This window comes from Salvelinus namaycush, chromosome 21, assembly GCF_016432855.1.
Source record: "Salvelinus namaycush isolate Seneca chromosome 21, SaNama_1.0, whole genome shotgun sequence".
Classification (NCBI taxonomy): domain Eukaryota; kingdom Metazoa; phylum Chordata; class Actinopteri; order Salmoniformes; family Salmonidae; genus Salvelinus; species Salvelinus namaycush.
Window position 1 is genome coordinate 39,735,902 of NC_052327.1, and position 15,898 is coordinate 39,751,799.

The window sequence follows — 15,898 nt, forward strand, 5'->3', positions numbered from 1 at the left end:
GGGCATATAAAACAGAACCAGGAGTGGTTTAGGAGGGCACATTATTTTGGATGGAGTATTGTTGACTTTACACTTATTTACATTTTCACTCAAAATTGGACAGCCAGTTACTTGCGACACTGAAATGTACTATAACAATGTTCAATTAACTATTAGGTCAAGAGTTCAAGACTTGTGGATTGATTGGTTTCTTTTGTTGCCTTTTAATTTAAGTCACTCAACATTTAGTCTATTTGTAGAACTATAATGAAAACAATGTTAGACATGTTCTTTCTTTTGGTAAAAGGCCCTCTGTGGAAGAAATGGATGAAGAAGTCAAACTGTTCCTAACAGCTCAATTTCTTCCATCAACTCTGTTAAGTTGTCTGTGTTCAATGAGAAGTAAAATAAACTTTGTCTGATACCTTGTCATTCTTTTCACTGAAAATCCATTAGATGCAATGCATTACAGCTGATCATAGTCAATAAACCAATGTAAATTGATAACTGAGTTTTGTATGAATTAAATATTCTGAAACAGTGGTGGCCAAAGTGTATAAATTGTGTAGTTCTGATTGCCACATCTCAGAGCTTCTGTGCCCTCTTGTGGAGAAATATCCCACTCCGTAGTCATGGTTGATCAAGTTTGTAATTTATCCAGTTGACATATCTTTTGTGACGGTTTACTGTATGTTTGTGCATTTTAAATATTAACTTTGCTATCAATTCAGTTTGTTACTGTGATTTGCATCTGCTCTAAACATTCTCACTTATCTGGATAGTTACAAAAATAAGGATTAAATGTTCTATTAACTGCTCTAATGAATCTTGTAAAATTCACAAATATGTAGGGTTCTTACTATTCATATTTTAGCCTGGAGAGAGCTGGACTGAGGGAGAGATGGTAGCTAAAATAACTGCAGTCAGTCAGGTGAATAAGTTCATCTTGACACCTTTATTCCTGTCCTGCTGCACAGTTGCCATTTTGTTAAAGAGTAAATACATCTTAAATAGTTAAAACAGTTGATATTTTCACAATCAAACTTCCAAACCCACATCCTCTCTCACATGTTCACACTACAAGCAAGCCCTTTTTGGTTTCAGTCCTTGGGCAAAACCCCCCAATGTCCATGTTTTTGTCCCCAAAAGTCTCCCTTCAGACATGATTACCGATGGCCTGCTGGTCTTGTATTCCTCAATGACAATTGATGTCCAGTTTCTAAGCATTTCGATGTGTGCCCAAAGCTGCCAGTCAGTCAAAGCACAGAGTATAGACAGACAAGGGACATTGTGTGAGATGTAGAATATAACAGCCAACTATAGTTCAGACAACTGTACAGTTCACATCTAACACCAGAGGTCTACTTGATAAACAAGTTACATAGCAGGTCTGATTTGTTTAACATTACACAGTAGATCACTATGGGGACAAAGATCTACATTTGTTTAAGATTGGCTATTTATTTTTCAAGGTACAGAGTATCTTTACAGTTATGGAGTGCCCTATACTAATACAACACAAATAATATTTTCTGTTAAAAACACTTTTTTTCAGACCCCAAAATCATCAACAATAAATTGAGAATAAAACACACAGAAGACCAACATCATCCCTGAATCCCTCAGAGCTCCAGAATATAATCTGTGGTCCACACAACACAGTAGAGGTGTTCCACCCAGACAGAGCCAGAGTATTGTCTGACTGCAGGGCCCTCATGGTGAAGGGAGCAGGTCAAAAAACTCTTACATTCCAACTGGTGTAATTGTGTTCAGGTAAGATGGGGGTAATTCAGAAGAGAGTGTTTGTTGGAGGGGGGCAGCTCCTGGAAAACCACATACAAGAGCACGTACTGTACGTATACTAAGGAACACCACTCACATGTATGATAGCAGCAAAAAGTCAGTGAAATTAAGCATTTCTAGCGACAGAATAAAGTGATTATTTTCCAATGTTAAGGTCTATCTTCTAGACAAGAGGTCAAGGTGTTGGCTTTGACTGAAGTCTAATGAGGCATCAATGTACAGTATATGGGTCACTGTGGCTGAACTGTGGGGGTAAGTACCTTCAAAAACAGGGAGGGGGAAATAAAAAGCCAGTGGCTCTTATACGGTAAAAAGAACACTTATTGAATTAAGATTGCCATAATTAAAGAAACTTAGTTTGGACTAACACACACAAAAACCATTAGCTAATGAGACAGGGCATGCTGTACAGAATCTTATCTGGTTGGACTGTTTCAGAGTTCGTTTTTCCTCATGTCTGTTAGTCAAGGGAAAGATAAACAAATCCCAGAAGGAGCAAATCTCCAATCGCCACCAGTGATTCACAACAGTTATCCACAGAGGAAAGCAGACACAGACCACCACAGAAACACCTGCTTCAGGTGTTCACTACTCTAAGGCATGAAGTACTAGCTAACAAATAATAAGGCAAGTTAAACAGGACCAAGCAGTGTTCATTTGTATTGGCAGCCCTATGCTGCGGTTAGTGTTGTAGAGAGCGCAAACGCTAGTAGGTCTACCTACACATATCTGGATAAGAGCGTCTGCTAAATGACTAAAATGTAATATTGAGAAATATCACAAGAGAACCCCTAAAATGAAGAACGTTTTCCGCTAACTTTTCTTGCAAAGGAAGTTGGCTCGTACATGACTAGCTTGAATCAAATTATCTTCTTAGGGAACCAAAGATCCAACTGAGGCAGTAGCGAGTAGAATGGGAGAGAAGGTTATTTTATGAGGCCAAAACAGTTTTATCCCACATATTACCAGTAATTTAAGGCAGGTCTTGTGCATTAGAATTTCAATTTCACACATTTCATCCTGGAACATAAGATACAAAGGCGAGACATTTCTAGACATTCCCGTTTCCTGAGCCTTGAAAACACAGTGAGGACCGATACTTACAATCTAGAAATGTCAAACTATACTAAACAACATACAGTTGTCTAAGCAAAGGAATAGGAAAGAAATTAATGCCACCAGTGTCTTAAAATACCACAATCTCAAAGGGTATTTTGTTCCACTTCCCTGAAAGGCTGTGCAAGAAGAATCTTTCACTACATAACCATCCCATGGTAAATAATGGCACTGCATGGACCAAGGAATGACATTAGTCTCCCATCCTTCCAACTATCATTCCGCCAAACCTTGAAGGCAACAGCAAGTAAAATATCCCTCATGTACCCCTCCCTTCTCCACCCAAGAAATACAAGCAAATAATAAATAGGGATGAGAGATGGTTTATTCCCAATTCTTAAACCTAGTCAGACAGTAAACATTCCTATTGCACCAGAACCTACAATATCGATTACTATATTACTCCACAAAGAGAACTCTTTAGCACACTGACATGTGCGCGCACACACGTCTGTGGGGGAAGGAAATGGCACTCTGGGAAAATGAGTCAATCCATCGGTCTGATCCACAGCCATGCCCACGTAAGGGCCCGAATAAGGACTTCCTCACGGTGACAGGTCTTAAAATAGCAACAGCCCATCACACGAAATAAACATCCTGGCTTACTTTACAGTGCCGAGTATGATCACCTTCAAAACCGTCGCTCACAAAAAAAGTCACTTTAAAAAAAGGTGTAAAAAAATAAAATAATAATAAAAATAATAATTGGGTTTGACCGCTAGACTAACCGTAAAAATAAAATAAAAAAATCCTATCTGGCGTGTCTTGTCATGCACCGTCCCCATATTTGTATCCGTAATAATGAGGTTACTGCAGAGCCCCTCTAGAGAGGAACAAGGAGGCTGGGGGGAGGTTAAATTAGGGATGGGGATTTAGGCTACTACTGTCCAGTCTTTTCAGGGGGTCAAATGTAAAATCAGGGTTTTGAGGTGTTGGTGAAGGGGACTCACCAGGGATTGGATTGGTGACACCTCCCTTTAAGACCAGTGTTGAGACTGTAAAACAATAACTTAGCAGGAACTCATTGGAGCTGCCCAGCATGATCACACTGGTGAGAAACAGTCATTAGTGGTGTTGCTCTGGCAGACATGGACTCAAAGAGGGGACAGACAGCCTAGTCTAGCATGTCATGGCCTGGCAGGGGCAAGATCCCCCTCTCCCCAATGTCTATGGTACAGTCAGCCTGGTGGTGCATCTGCTTTTCTTAGACTGTACTCTTCAGTTTCAAAGTTTGTTGTTGTTTCATCCTCCACCATCATTCTTTAAGTCCATTCTGCCACTAGGTCCACTCCTCACCCCGAACTGGTAACCTGTGGGAGAGAAGCATAAATTATTAAGACATTGTGTAAGGATTCAGTGTCTCTTTGCTGTGAACGATGTTGTTGATTATGCTTGGGATAAAGTTGATAATGGGCTGAGTTTCTGAACGACCTCCATCACGACACCACACAGCGGCAGCTCATGCAGTCCTGTCCACTCTCATCCGGAGGGTTGAGCTTCCTCAGCTTGTGCTGCCTGATCTCTCTCACTAGCGTGTAGAAGGCGTCCTCTACCCCCTGCAAATAAACCAAACACACAGTCAGAACAATCTGCAAAACGGTGGGCATTACATATTTACAAGTTCGTAAACTTGATGGCCATCAACAATATAACTTCTGTGTATTTGTAGAAAATGTTCCCAGCACTGCACACACACACATATACATACACATACACATACACATATACATACATACATACATACATACACACATATACATATACATATATACATATATATACATATATACACTGCTCAAAAAAATAAAGGGAACACTTAAACAACACAATGTAACTCCAAGTCAATCACACTTCTGTGAAATCAAACTGTCCACTTAGGAAGCAACACTGATTGACAATAAATTTCACATGCTGTTGTGCAAATGGAATAGACAAAAGGTGGAAATTATAGGCAATTAGCAAGACACCCCCAAAAAAGGAGTGATTCTGCAGGTGGTGATCACAGACCACTTCTCAGTTCCTATGCTTCCTGGCTGATGTTTTGGTCACTTTTGAATGCTGGCGGTGCTCTCACTCTAGTGGTAGCATGAGACTGAGTCTACAACCCACACAAGTGGCTCAGGTAGTGCAGTTCATCCAGGATGGCACATCAATGCGAGCTGTGGCAAAAGGTTTGCTGTGTCTGTCAGCGTAGTGTCCAGAGCATGGAGGCGCTACCAGGAGACAGGCCAGTACATCAGGAGACGTGGAGGAGGCCGTAGGAGGGCAACAACCCAGCAGCAGGACCGCTACCTCCGCCTTTGTGCAAGGAGGTGCACTGCCAGCGCCCTGCAAAATGACCTCCAGCAGGCCACAAATGTGCATGTGTCTGCTCATATGGTCAGAAACAGACTCCATGAGGGTGGTATGAGGGCCCGACGTCCACGGGTGGGGGTTGTGCTTACAGCCCAACACCGTGCAGGACGTTTGGCATTTGCCAGAGAACACCAAGATTGGCAAATTCGCCACTGGCGCCCTGTGCTCTTCACAGATGAAAGCAGGTTCACACTGAGCACATGAGCACATGTAACAGACGTGACAGAGTCTGGAGACGCCGTGGAGAACGTTCTGCTGCCTGCAACATCCTCCAGCATGACCGGTTTGGCGATGGGTCAGTCATGGTGTGGGGTGGCATTTCTTTGTGGGGCCGCACAGCCCTCCATGTGTTCGCCAGAGGTAGCCTGACTGCCAATAGGTACCGAGATGAGATCCTCAGACCCCTTGTGAGACCATATGCTGACACATGCACATTTGTGGCCTGCTGGAGGTCATTTTGCAGGGCTCTGGCAGTGCACCTCCTTGCACAAAGGCGGAGGTAGCGGTCCTGCTGCTGGGTTGTTGCCCTCCTACGGCCTCCTCCACGTCTCCTGATGTACTGGCCTGTCTCCTGGTAGCGCCTCCATGCTCTGGACACTACGCTGACAGACACAGCAAACCTTTTGCCACAGCTCGCATTGATGTGCCATCCTGGATGAACTGCACTACCTGAGCCACTTGTGTGGGTTGTAGACTCCGTCTCATGCTACCACTAGAGTGAGAGCACCGCCAGCATTCAAAAGTGACCAAAACATCAGCCAGGAAGCATAGGAACTGAGAAGTGGTCTGTGGTCACCACCTGCAGAATCACTCCTTTTTTGGGGGTGTCTTGCTAATTGCCTATAATTTCCACCTTTTGTCTATTCCATTTGCACAACAGCATGTGAAATTTATTGTCAATCAGTGTTGCTTCCTAAGTGGACAGTTTGATTTCACAGAAGTGTGATTGACTTGGAGTTACATTGTGTTGTTTAAGTGTTCCCTTTATTTTTTTGAGCAGTGTATATCGCACTGAGGGACACGCACTGCTCTCCCTGTATGTGTGTGTGTAAGAGTACCTGTCGTGTCTTGGCAGAGGTCTCGATGTAGGGAATTCCGTAGCTGCGGGCCAATTCCTGTGCTTGCCGCGTGTCCACAGTACGCGATGGGAGGTCACATTTATTACCCACCAGGACCATGGGCACGTCGTCAGAGTCTTTCACACGTTTGATCTGTTCCCTACAGGAGGACAGAAAGACACTGGTCAGTTCCCTGCTTGGTTTAACTTGTTTCTTCAAATATGAGGACCATACTCGACATTACATGGGCCTTAAACTACAGGAACTACCATTTAGAATAACTGTAGTAGTATGTAACTGCTTGTACATATACCCAGTGATGTGGTGGTGAAAATAGGTGGGTAAACTCTGATCGATGTGAAAAAAAGTTACGCTCACTATAGTTTCAATTAATTTTTCCGCAAAGTGTGTTTACCCTCCACTACACCAAGTTTATTATAGTAAATTGAAACAAATCATGAACAAACGATTCAGTAAACTGATTTTAAAAAAATTAACAAACACATTTGAAAAACTAAAACTGTACTGAAACTATTATCTTTGACTCCAAAACTAGCTAAAATAAAATAAAAACCATCATGAATTAAAAAACAAAATGGGATTTTCAAGCCTTTGGAGGGGGCTTTCAAGATACTTAATCTGGCGGGTAAATCCATCCAGGAGGTGGTGATGTTTCAAATAGGCCTAGTTTGTGCATCACCATCACTAGCTAAATGGAAAAATTGGCTAGGTATCTAGCTTGATTCTTGTACAAAAAAGTTAAAGCATTGGATTGGTGTAAACCTGTCCAAGAGAATTTCTTTCCATCATATTTTTTGCACAAGTCTCAGCGCTATTCCTTTTAAATCCAAGTCACATTGAGATGGTTTAATTGATCAATTAAACCTAACCTATAGCCTGACCCATTACCTTATGCATTACCGCCGCTCAGTTGCAAGAAGTGACATCCCAAAAAGCTATACAGCACACATGGTTCCTAGCCTCCCTCACATGCTTTCTGTCCCCAACAGTAAAACTAAATAGAAATATTGCTATACAACTAAATAAAAACTAGCAAATCAGGTCTGAAAACAAATGGAAACCCAAATGAATTTAACAATCAGAAAACAAATAAATAAAAACAAACTACACTGCTCAAAAAAATAAAGGGAACACTTAAACAACACAATGTAACTCCAAGTCAATCACACTTCTGTGAAATCAAACTGTCCACTTAGGAAGCAACACTGATTGACAATAAATTTCACATGCTGTTGTGCAAATGGAATAGACAAAAGGTGGAAATTATAGGCAATTAGCAAGACACCCCCAATAAAGGAGTGATTCTGCAGGTGGTGACCACAGACCACATCTCAGTTCCTATGCTTCCTGGCTGATGTTTTGGTCACTTTTGAATGCTGGCGGTGCTCTCACTCTAGTGGTAGCATGAGACGGAGTCTACAACCCACACAAGTGGCTCAGGTAGTGCAGCTCATCCAGGATGGCACATCAATGCGAGCTGTGGCAAGAAGGTTTGCTGTGTCTGTCAGCGTAGTGTCCAGAGCATGGAGGCGCTACCAGGAGACAGGCCAGTACATCAGGAGACGTGGAAGAGGCCGTAGGAGGGCAACAACCCAGCAGCAGGACCGCTACCTCCGCTTTTGTGCAAGGAGGAGCACTACCAGAGCCCTGCAAAATGACCTCCAGCAGGCCACAAATATGTGTCTGCTCAAACGGTCAGAAACAGACTCCATGAGGGTGGTATGAGGGCCCGACGTCCACAGGTGGGGGTTGTGCTTACAGCCCAACACCGTGCAGGACGTTTGGCATTTGCCAGAGAACACCAAGATTGGCAAATTCGCCACTGGCGCCCTGTGCTCTTCACAGATGAAAGCAGGTTCACACTGAGCACATGAGCACATGTGACAGACGTGACAGAGTCTGGAGACGCCGTGGAGAACGTTCTGCTGCCTGCAACATCCTCCAGCATGACCGGTTTGGCGGTGGGTCAGTCATGGTGTGGGGTGGCATTTCTTTGTGGGGCCGCACAGCCCTCCATGTGCTCGCCAGAGGTAGCCTGACTGCCATTAGGTACCGAGATGAGATCCTCAGAGCCCTTGTGAGACCATATGCTGACACATGCACATTTGTGGCCTGCTGGAGGTCATTTTGCAGGGCTCTGGTAGTGCTCCTCCTTGCACAAAAGCGGAGGTAGCGGTCCTGCTGCTGGGTTGTTGCCCTCCTACGGCCTCTTCCACGTCTCCTGATGTACTGGCCTGTCTCCTGGTAGCGCCTCCATGCTCTGGACACTACGCTGACAGACACAGCAAACCTTCTTGCCACAGCTCGCATTGATGTGCCATCCTGGATGAGCTGCACTACCTGAGCCACTTGTGTGGGTTGTAGACTCCGTCTCATGCTACCACTAGAGTGAGAGCACCGCCAGCATTCAAAAGTGACCAAAACATCAGCCAGGAAGCATAGGAACTGAGATGTGGTCTGTGGTCACCACCTGCAGAATCACTCCTTTATTGGGGGGGTCTTGCTAATTGCCTATAATTTCCACCTGTTGTCTATTCCATTTGCACAACAGCATGTGACATTTATTGTCAATCAGTGTTGCTTCCTAAGTGGACAGTTTGATTTCACAGAAGTGTGATTGACTTGGAGTTACATTGTGTTGTTTAAGTGTTCCCTTTATTTTTTTGAGCAGTGTATAATAAGCTTGCTCTGTACATATCCACCTGTAACACCATCATACCAAAACTAATGTATTTTGTAAAGTGTTGCCACAATCAATTCCCAAGGAAGGAACGGGGTGTTCGTGGGTCATTTCACCCTTATGTATTTGGATCCTACCTCCCTCTCCTTCTCTCCATAATCAACACCACAGTCAGACACTAACGGCTGTGCTGTACTGCTGGAGGAGGGATGGGGCAGCAAACAGCATGATCTCATCTCTCCAGCATCCATCTAGCCAGCAGGCCAGGGGAGTGTGAGTGTGTGAGGGGAGTGGGTCAGATCTGTTTGGAGATCTCTCAGCACAGTCACAAGCAGGACAGTAAACCGGATGTATGATTTCTAGCGGTGGTGTTCCAGGTTGTCGTGCCTGGCACGCGCATGCCCAATGTCTGTGGCTGTGTATATATGAGGAAATGGATGGGAAGGCAGCGAACAGAATGAGCTAATCACTTAAGCAAGCAGCCAGTCAGATGACTGCGTGACGGGACCAAATGGACTGGGTCAGATCTATACATCAACCCCTCAATTCACCTGCACCACCTAGCAGTAATACCCAATGCAAGCCTAGTGGAGAGATGGAGAGAGACGGGGAGTGGAGAGAGAGAGAGAGACGGGGAGTGGAGAGAGAGAGAGAGACGGGGAGTGGAGAGAGAGAGAGAGACAGAGTGGACAGAGTGGAGAGACAGAGTGGAGAGAGAGTGGAGAGACAGAGTGGAGAGACAGAGTGGAGAGACAGAGTGGAGAGACAGAGTGGAGAGACAGAGTGGAGAGACAGAGTGGAGAGAGAGTGGAGAGACAGAGTGGAGAGACAGAGTGGAGAGACAGAGTGGAGAGACAGAGTGGAGAGAGAGTGGAGAGACAGAGTGGAGAGAGAGAGACGGAGTGGAGGCAGAATAGATTATCATCATCTCCGTCTGGAATTCTTGCCTCCCTCCGTGTCATTGGGAGTGTTCCTCCTCTGCTCTACTCTCCCCCCTCCGTATCATTGGGAGTGTTCCTCCTCTGCTCTACTCCCTCCGTGTCATTGGGAGTGTTCCTCCTCTGCTCTCCTCCCTCCGTGTCATTGGGAGTGTTCCTCTGCTCTACTCTCCTCCCTCCGTGTCATTGGGAGTGTTCCTCCTCTGCTCTACTCTCCTCCCTCCGTGTCATTGGGAGTGTTCCTCTGCTCTACTCTCCTCCCTCCGTGTCATTGGGAGTGTTCCTCCTCTGCTCTACTCTCCTCCCTCCGTGTCATTGGGAGTGTTCCTCCTCTGCTCTCCTCCCTCCATGTCATTGGGAGTGTTCCTCTGCTCTACTCTCCTCCCTCCATGTTAATGGGAGTGTTCCTCCTCTGCTCTCCTCCCTCTCTCCTCTGGTCTAATTGAGGCAGGATCGATTTCATTGGCAGCGTGCTGTAATCACTCCAAGGCGGAAGGCTAAGCTTTCTTAAGCTTTCTATAGCTGTGTTAAATGCTAAGGCATGACATCACCCAGCTAGTTACTGCAGAGAGCTTTCACACAAGACAGCCATGACCCCCCACTGTCACATACAGCCCTCTGGCCGGTCAGACACACACACACACACACCTGTACTGGTGGATGTCCTCGAAGGACTTGGTGTTGTTGATGGCGAAAACACAGAGGAAGCCCTCCCCTGTCCTCATGTATTGGTCCCTCATAGCGCTGTACTCCTCCTGACCTGCAGTGTCCAGGATGTCCAGCAGACACGTCTCCCCATCAATCACCACCTGCTTCCTGTATGAGTCCTGAAGGGGGAGGGGGGGGACATCCTCCAGTTACACTGCTACAGACAGACTGCCGACTGATTCTCTACCCAAGTGTGCACTTGCTCACTCCTGCTTAAGGATTTACAAAAATTGGTTTGGTGTGTAAGGATGTTTGTAAGTTAAACGGAACTGTGGCTGTGGACCAATTTAACAAACTCAACCCCTGGTGCACTAAATTAACATACAAACCATCTGTAGGGCATTCACTCACTGCTGTACAATGTAGAGAAAAACCGGTCAATTCAAGAAGGTGCTATGAAATGAATGTCAAAGACTTTGCCCAATGTCATTATAAATTACACAGAACTAAATCATTAGATTGTTCTCTACAATATTATAAACCTAATATACTTGTACTTGACCATGTTGATGAAATAAGAATGTTAATTTGCTGTGACCGTTGCTAGTTTAGACTGTGCAGCTCTTGGTTGTATCTCTTCCATATTTGGCGTTGTGAGGTGGTACAATTTGGAGGCGTTTCCACTAGTTGGACCAATCAAAATCAACTTGATACCCTTGTCATTTTTCACCTGCAGATTCTTGGCTTTCATTGCCTATATTGGCGATCACACTACATTGAGACGGGTTGTTTCAATGGCAATTTAAAGGGAGAGACAAAAACAGGAAAAGATCGTCTTCGCGGAGGGTGAATACTGAAATTCAGCCTCTTAGTATTGTAAATAAATATATATTTAGTCCTTCTTTCGTTTTTTATTCAGCGGATTTCATTTAGAAAAAGCCCATGTTTTCACATGCGAACCTGCAGCCACTAGTTGGCATGTAACTTCAACTGACAAGCTGAGCGCCTTTACAAGCTGGCCACACCGCTCGGGTCGCATGCGCGAGTGTAGATTTTTATTATTCGTTTTTTTTTTTTTTTTTACACATACATGTTATCCAATCATTGCACCCACACTGCTCGTGAGCGTCTGCGTAGCCAGGATCTAAAATAGAACTTGCTTCTATTTGTGACGCTCAACGCGCTGCAAGTCATGCCTCTCCCATCTCCTCATTGGCATATACCCACGTGCCATCACCTCAATGATTTTTTGGAGCATATACCCACGTGGGTGAATGAAAGATGAACTGAGGTCCACAGTCTAGTTGGTGGTGGTAATGCACCTTAAAATAAAGTTGGTTGCCAACAACCATATAAAGTCCAAAGAAGAAGCAGCCTGAAGGAGGAGAGATTACTAGAAACAGTTGGTTTACCCTTTTATCTGTGGATTAATTGTCAGAGTTGAAGACCTTGTGCATTTCAAGTAAAATAACAACCCAATGTTTATATCCAATTTAGACAGCAAGCTAGCTAGCAACAGCAAGCTAGCTAGCAACAGCAAGCTAGCTAAATTGCCATAAATGTTTAATGCTTTTCGACTTGTCCCCAAGTTAATATAATTGGTTCAGAGTTTGTTTTGATATTTCAACCTGTGTCCTGATTACGTCTGGTGTGGGGGGACAAAATCAACTTGCGCGTGTGCGGTCTGGTCAGCATGTTAGAGTTCTATTGAGCAGTCAGCACTTCATGATCATTCCAGTGATGACATTAAATTCACTCTAAACATGTTAAATTCTCAGAGTAAATCTTCTGTAATGTTTGAACCATATATGGTAGACATGGGTTTTGGATTATTTATTTTCTGAATTCTCTATGGACACATTTGTATGAACCTTGAATGAATGAATCCTTTTATGGGTGAACACCCTACAATCTGTAATGAATGAATCCTTTTATGGGTGAACACCCTACCATCTGTAATGAATGAATCCTTTTATGGGTGAACACCCTACAATCTGTAATGAATGAATCCTTTTATGGGTGAACACCCTACAATCTGTAATGAATTAATCCTTTTATGGGTGAACACCCTACAATCTGTAATGAATGAATCCTTTTATGGGTGAACACCCTACAATCTGTAATGAATGCGCTAATGAAGTATAAGCTGAAATCCATTGATGCGTGTTCAATATACTAACTAACCAACCATTTACACATGTCTCTTGACTAGGCTTAAAGCATGAGTCTGGATCTGGGACCTGATTGATAATCTCTCTCACACACAGGCACACATGCGTGCTGTGTGACTGGCCATAGAAGAGGTAGTGGTATCAAAGGGGGCAGAGTTGCAGGGCCAAGGTTTAGTGTCCCAACACACAGACACAGGGTGCAGGGTCTGTGTGCTAGTGCATAGGGGCCAGGAATGCACACACAAAAAGGACATTGTCTGGCCAGAGGCAGGCGTGGTGACAAAGAGAGAGAGGGAGAGAAGAGAAAGCAAACTCGTTCCCTCTCGGTCTTTAAAAATATCTTATAGTGAACTGAGAGGAACTAAATTAGGAGTAGCGGTGTAGTAAAAAATGTTTTAAAAAATTATAATAACAAAAAAAAATCTGACATTTGGAGAATTTAATTGATAATGAGTAGCCTGTTTGGTAATGAGATCTGGTAGTTAAGTGGTCTCTCCAGTGAGCCAGTAGTCACACTAGCCTATTCTACTCTGTTCACTACAGACCAGGGGATGGGCCACATTAGCATGACATCAACCACAGCTCTGGAAACGCGCACACGCATTTGGGCTCCCGAGAGGCGCAGTGGTCTAAGGCACTGCATCGCAATGCTAGTAGAGTCACTACAGACTAGGGATGCACGCTATATCGGTAAGCATATCGGAATATTAACGAAAAATGCCAACATCGCCCGATGTCTAGTTTAACACCGTTGTGCAAAACCGATGTCAAAGCTAATGTGCATACCTATATAACGTAATGACGGCACGAAAAATACAGAGGTACACGTGCAACACAGCATTCCTAACCTAGCCCACATCTGCTGTGTGGATCTATTTTGAAATTTCAAAGGAAAATAACAAAAAAGGCTATATGCAACATTTGTGCTGCTATTATTACCTGAGGGGAGAAAGTGAAATCTTTCAATACCACAAACCTAATTACTAATTTAAAAGTGCATCACCCCCAGATGTTCAGCGACTACTTAGAACAAAAGTAGAAGAAAAAAAACTAAGCGCACACTCCCAACAACTAAACAAGTTCAAGTCGAGCAGTCATTTGAAAGAGTAAGAACATTTCAGCGAGACAACTCAAAGGCAAAATCCATTAACACCAAGATAATGGAATTCATTGCCCTTGACAATCAACTGTTCTCTGTCGTGGATGATGTTGGCTTTCGCCGACTGGTCGAGCACCTTGTGCCCCGGTACACACTACCAAGTAGGCGCTATTTTTCAGATGTTGCCCTACCGGAGTTACACAGTATTGTTGAAACGCACATCCTTGAGCTACTTACTATGGGCGTCACTGCTATTAGCTTCACGACTGACATTTGGACCAGCGATGTCAGCCTCATGAGCATGCTGAGTCTGACAGCACAGAGGGTCGACGAGGATTTCACACTGAGGAAAGCCGTATTGCATGCTCAAGAATGTGCTGGTTCTCATAACGCTGCTGCCATTTCAATGGCATTTGAGAACATGTTTGAAACCTGTAAACATGAACACACTCCTAGCGCTATTTGAACAACTGACTCAAGAAATAAGCTAATCAACTGCGTCTGCAGCAGACGTGATACCCTGTGTCATGGCATTGAAACGTCTGCTCAACAAAACCCCACAGTCTGTATCGGCAGTTAAAACTTGCAAAAGTACTCCACTAGAGGCTGTGAACAAGCGAGTCGGTGGGTACAAGGACCGCTACTTCGATGCAGACAAGAAACAGGGATTACGTGAAATGTTAGACACAGCTGGACAAGATGGAAATGGACACAGTGACAGTGCGCACTGAGGAAGAGAGGCTACGGACAGACAGCTGAAACTTGTATGATGAAATCCTGGTTGAGAATGAAACGACTGAACAACGAAACAGCACAGCAAGTAAGTGAAAGAAATTGGTTTTGATTATGTTTTACTGGTAATGGGGACATATGTAAATGCCAACAAAATACCTTTGTGGTCAGTGTGTTTGTTTCAACAATTTAACTGTACAATAATTGCTAAATAAAAACGCCACTAACATTTGAAATATCGGTTACCAGTATCAGTTTTTTTGGCAAGGAAAATATTGGATATCGTATCGGGCAAAAAATGTAATGTCAGTGCATCCCTACTAGAGACCCTGGTTCGATTCCAGGGTGTATCACAACAAGCCGTGATTGGGAGTCCCATAGGGCGGCACAAAATTGGCCCAGCATCGTCCGGGTTAGGGTTTGGCCAGGGTAGGCGGTCATTGTAAATAAGAATTTGTTCTCAACTGACTTGCCTAGTTACATTTTAAAAATTCACAGTACATACCTCTATGGTGGGGTCGTATTCATCCACAAAGTGGTTCTGGATGAGCTGGATGGTGAGTGCACTCTTCCCCACACCTCCAGCCCCCACCACCACCAACTTGTACTCCGTCATCCTCACTGCTCCCCACACACACTGCTGTGAGAGAGAGAGGAGAGAGCAGCAGATAGGAGGGGTAGAGGGAAGAGAAAGGTTCATACATTTGACCATATTTTCTGTTCTTAGATGTCTATTCATTGGCACGTGTTCTGTTTGACATTAGCTTCCCTAAACTCCTACCTCACTATTCTGTTAACCACCACCTCTGCCCAGAGGTGAGATGTGTATGTGTGTTTAGGGCAGCTGAGTTTGAGTCCCTCTTAGAGGAATGTCAAATGTGCTGAAGGTACTCAATGTTCCAATCCACTCCCACACAACACGAGAGAGAGAGAGAGACACAGAGAGGGAGAGGTTTGACACAGAGTGCTCCTCATTGATGCCTACCTCACAAATCGGAAGCCTCGTGTTTTTTATACAGCATAGAGGCGCTGTTTCTCTGAAAGCATGTGTGTAGCACGTGAGCAGAGCATTTGAATAGCCCCTTAATGACAGTTGAGTACGATGCTTCTTCTGGTTACTGATAGGCTTGCGCCCATCAAGAAACTGACTGTTAGAACTGCCAAATTCCCCCATAGATAGATGATTAGTTGAAACTGTATGGCTGAGAGGGATGAGGCAAAGGGAATAGCAAATAGGTCTGACAACAGAGGACTGGCAAACATACAGTAAATTGAGAAATCATGTAACTAAACAAAAA

General features: G+C 44.2%; 1 protein-coding gene across 1 annotated transcript in view; it reads right to left on the minus strand.

Annotated features, from left to right (window-relative positions):
* Positions 1-915: 915 nt before the first annotated feature.
* LOC120066370 (GTPase HRas) overlaps positions 916-15,898 on the minus strand; it is a 30,483-nt gene continuing 15,500 nt past the window's right edge. Inside the window, exons 2-6 of the mRNA XM_039017689.1 lie at positions 15,106-15,240; positions 10,599-10,777; positions 6,312-6,471; positions 4,330-4,454; positions 916-4,208 (exon numbers count right to left, since the gene is read on the minus strand). Of these exons, the coding sequence (XP_038873617.1) occupies positions 4,335-4,454; positions 6,312-6,471; positions 10,599-10,777; positions 15,106-15,216 (570 nt within the window). The 5' untranslated portion in view covers positions 15,217-15,240 and the 3' untranslated portion in view covers positions 916-4,208; positions 4,330-4,334. The remainder of the gene's footprint in view (positions 4,209-4,329; positions 4,455-6,311; positions 6,472-10,598; positions 10,778-15,105; positions 15,241-15,898) is intronic.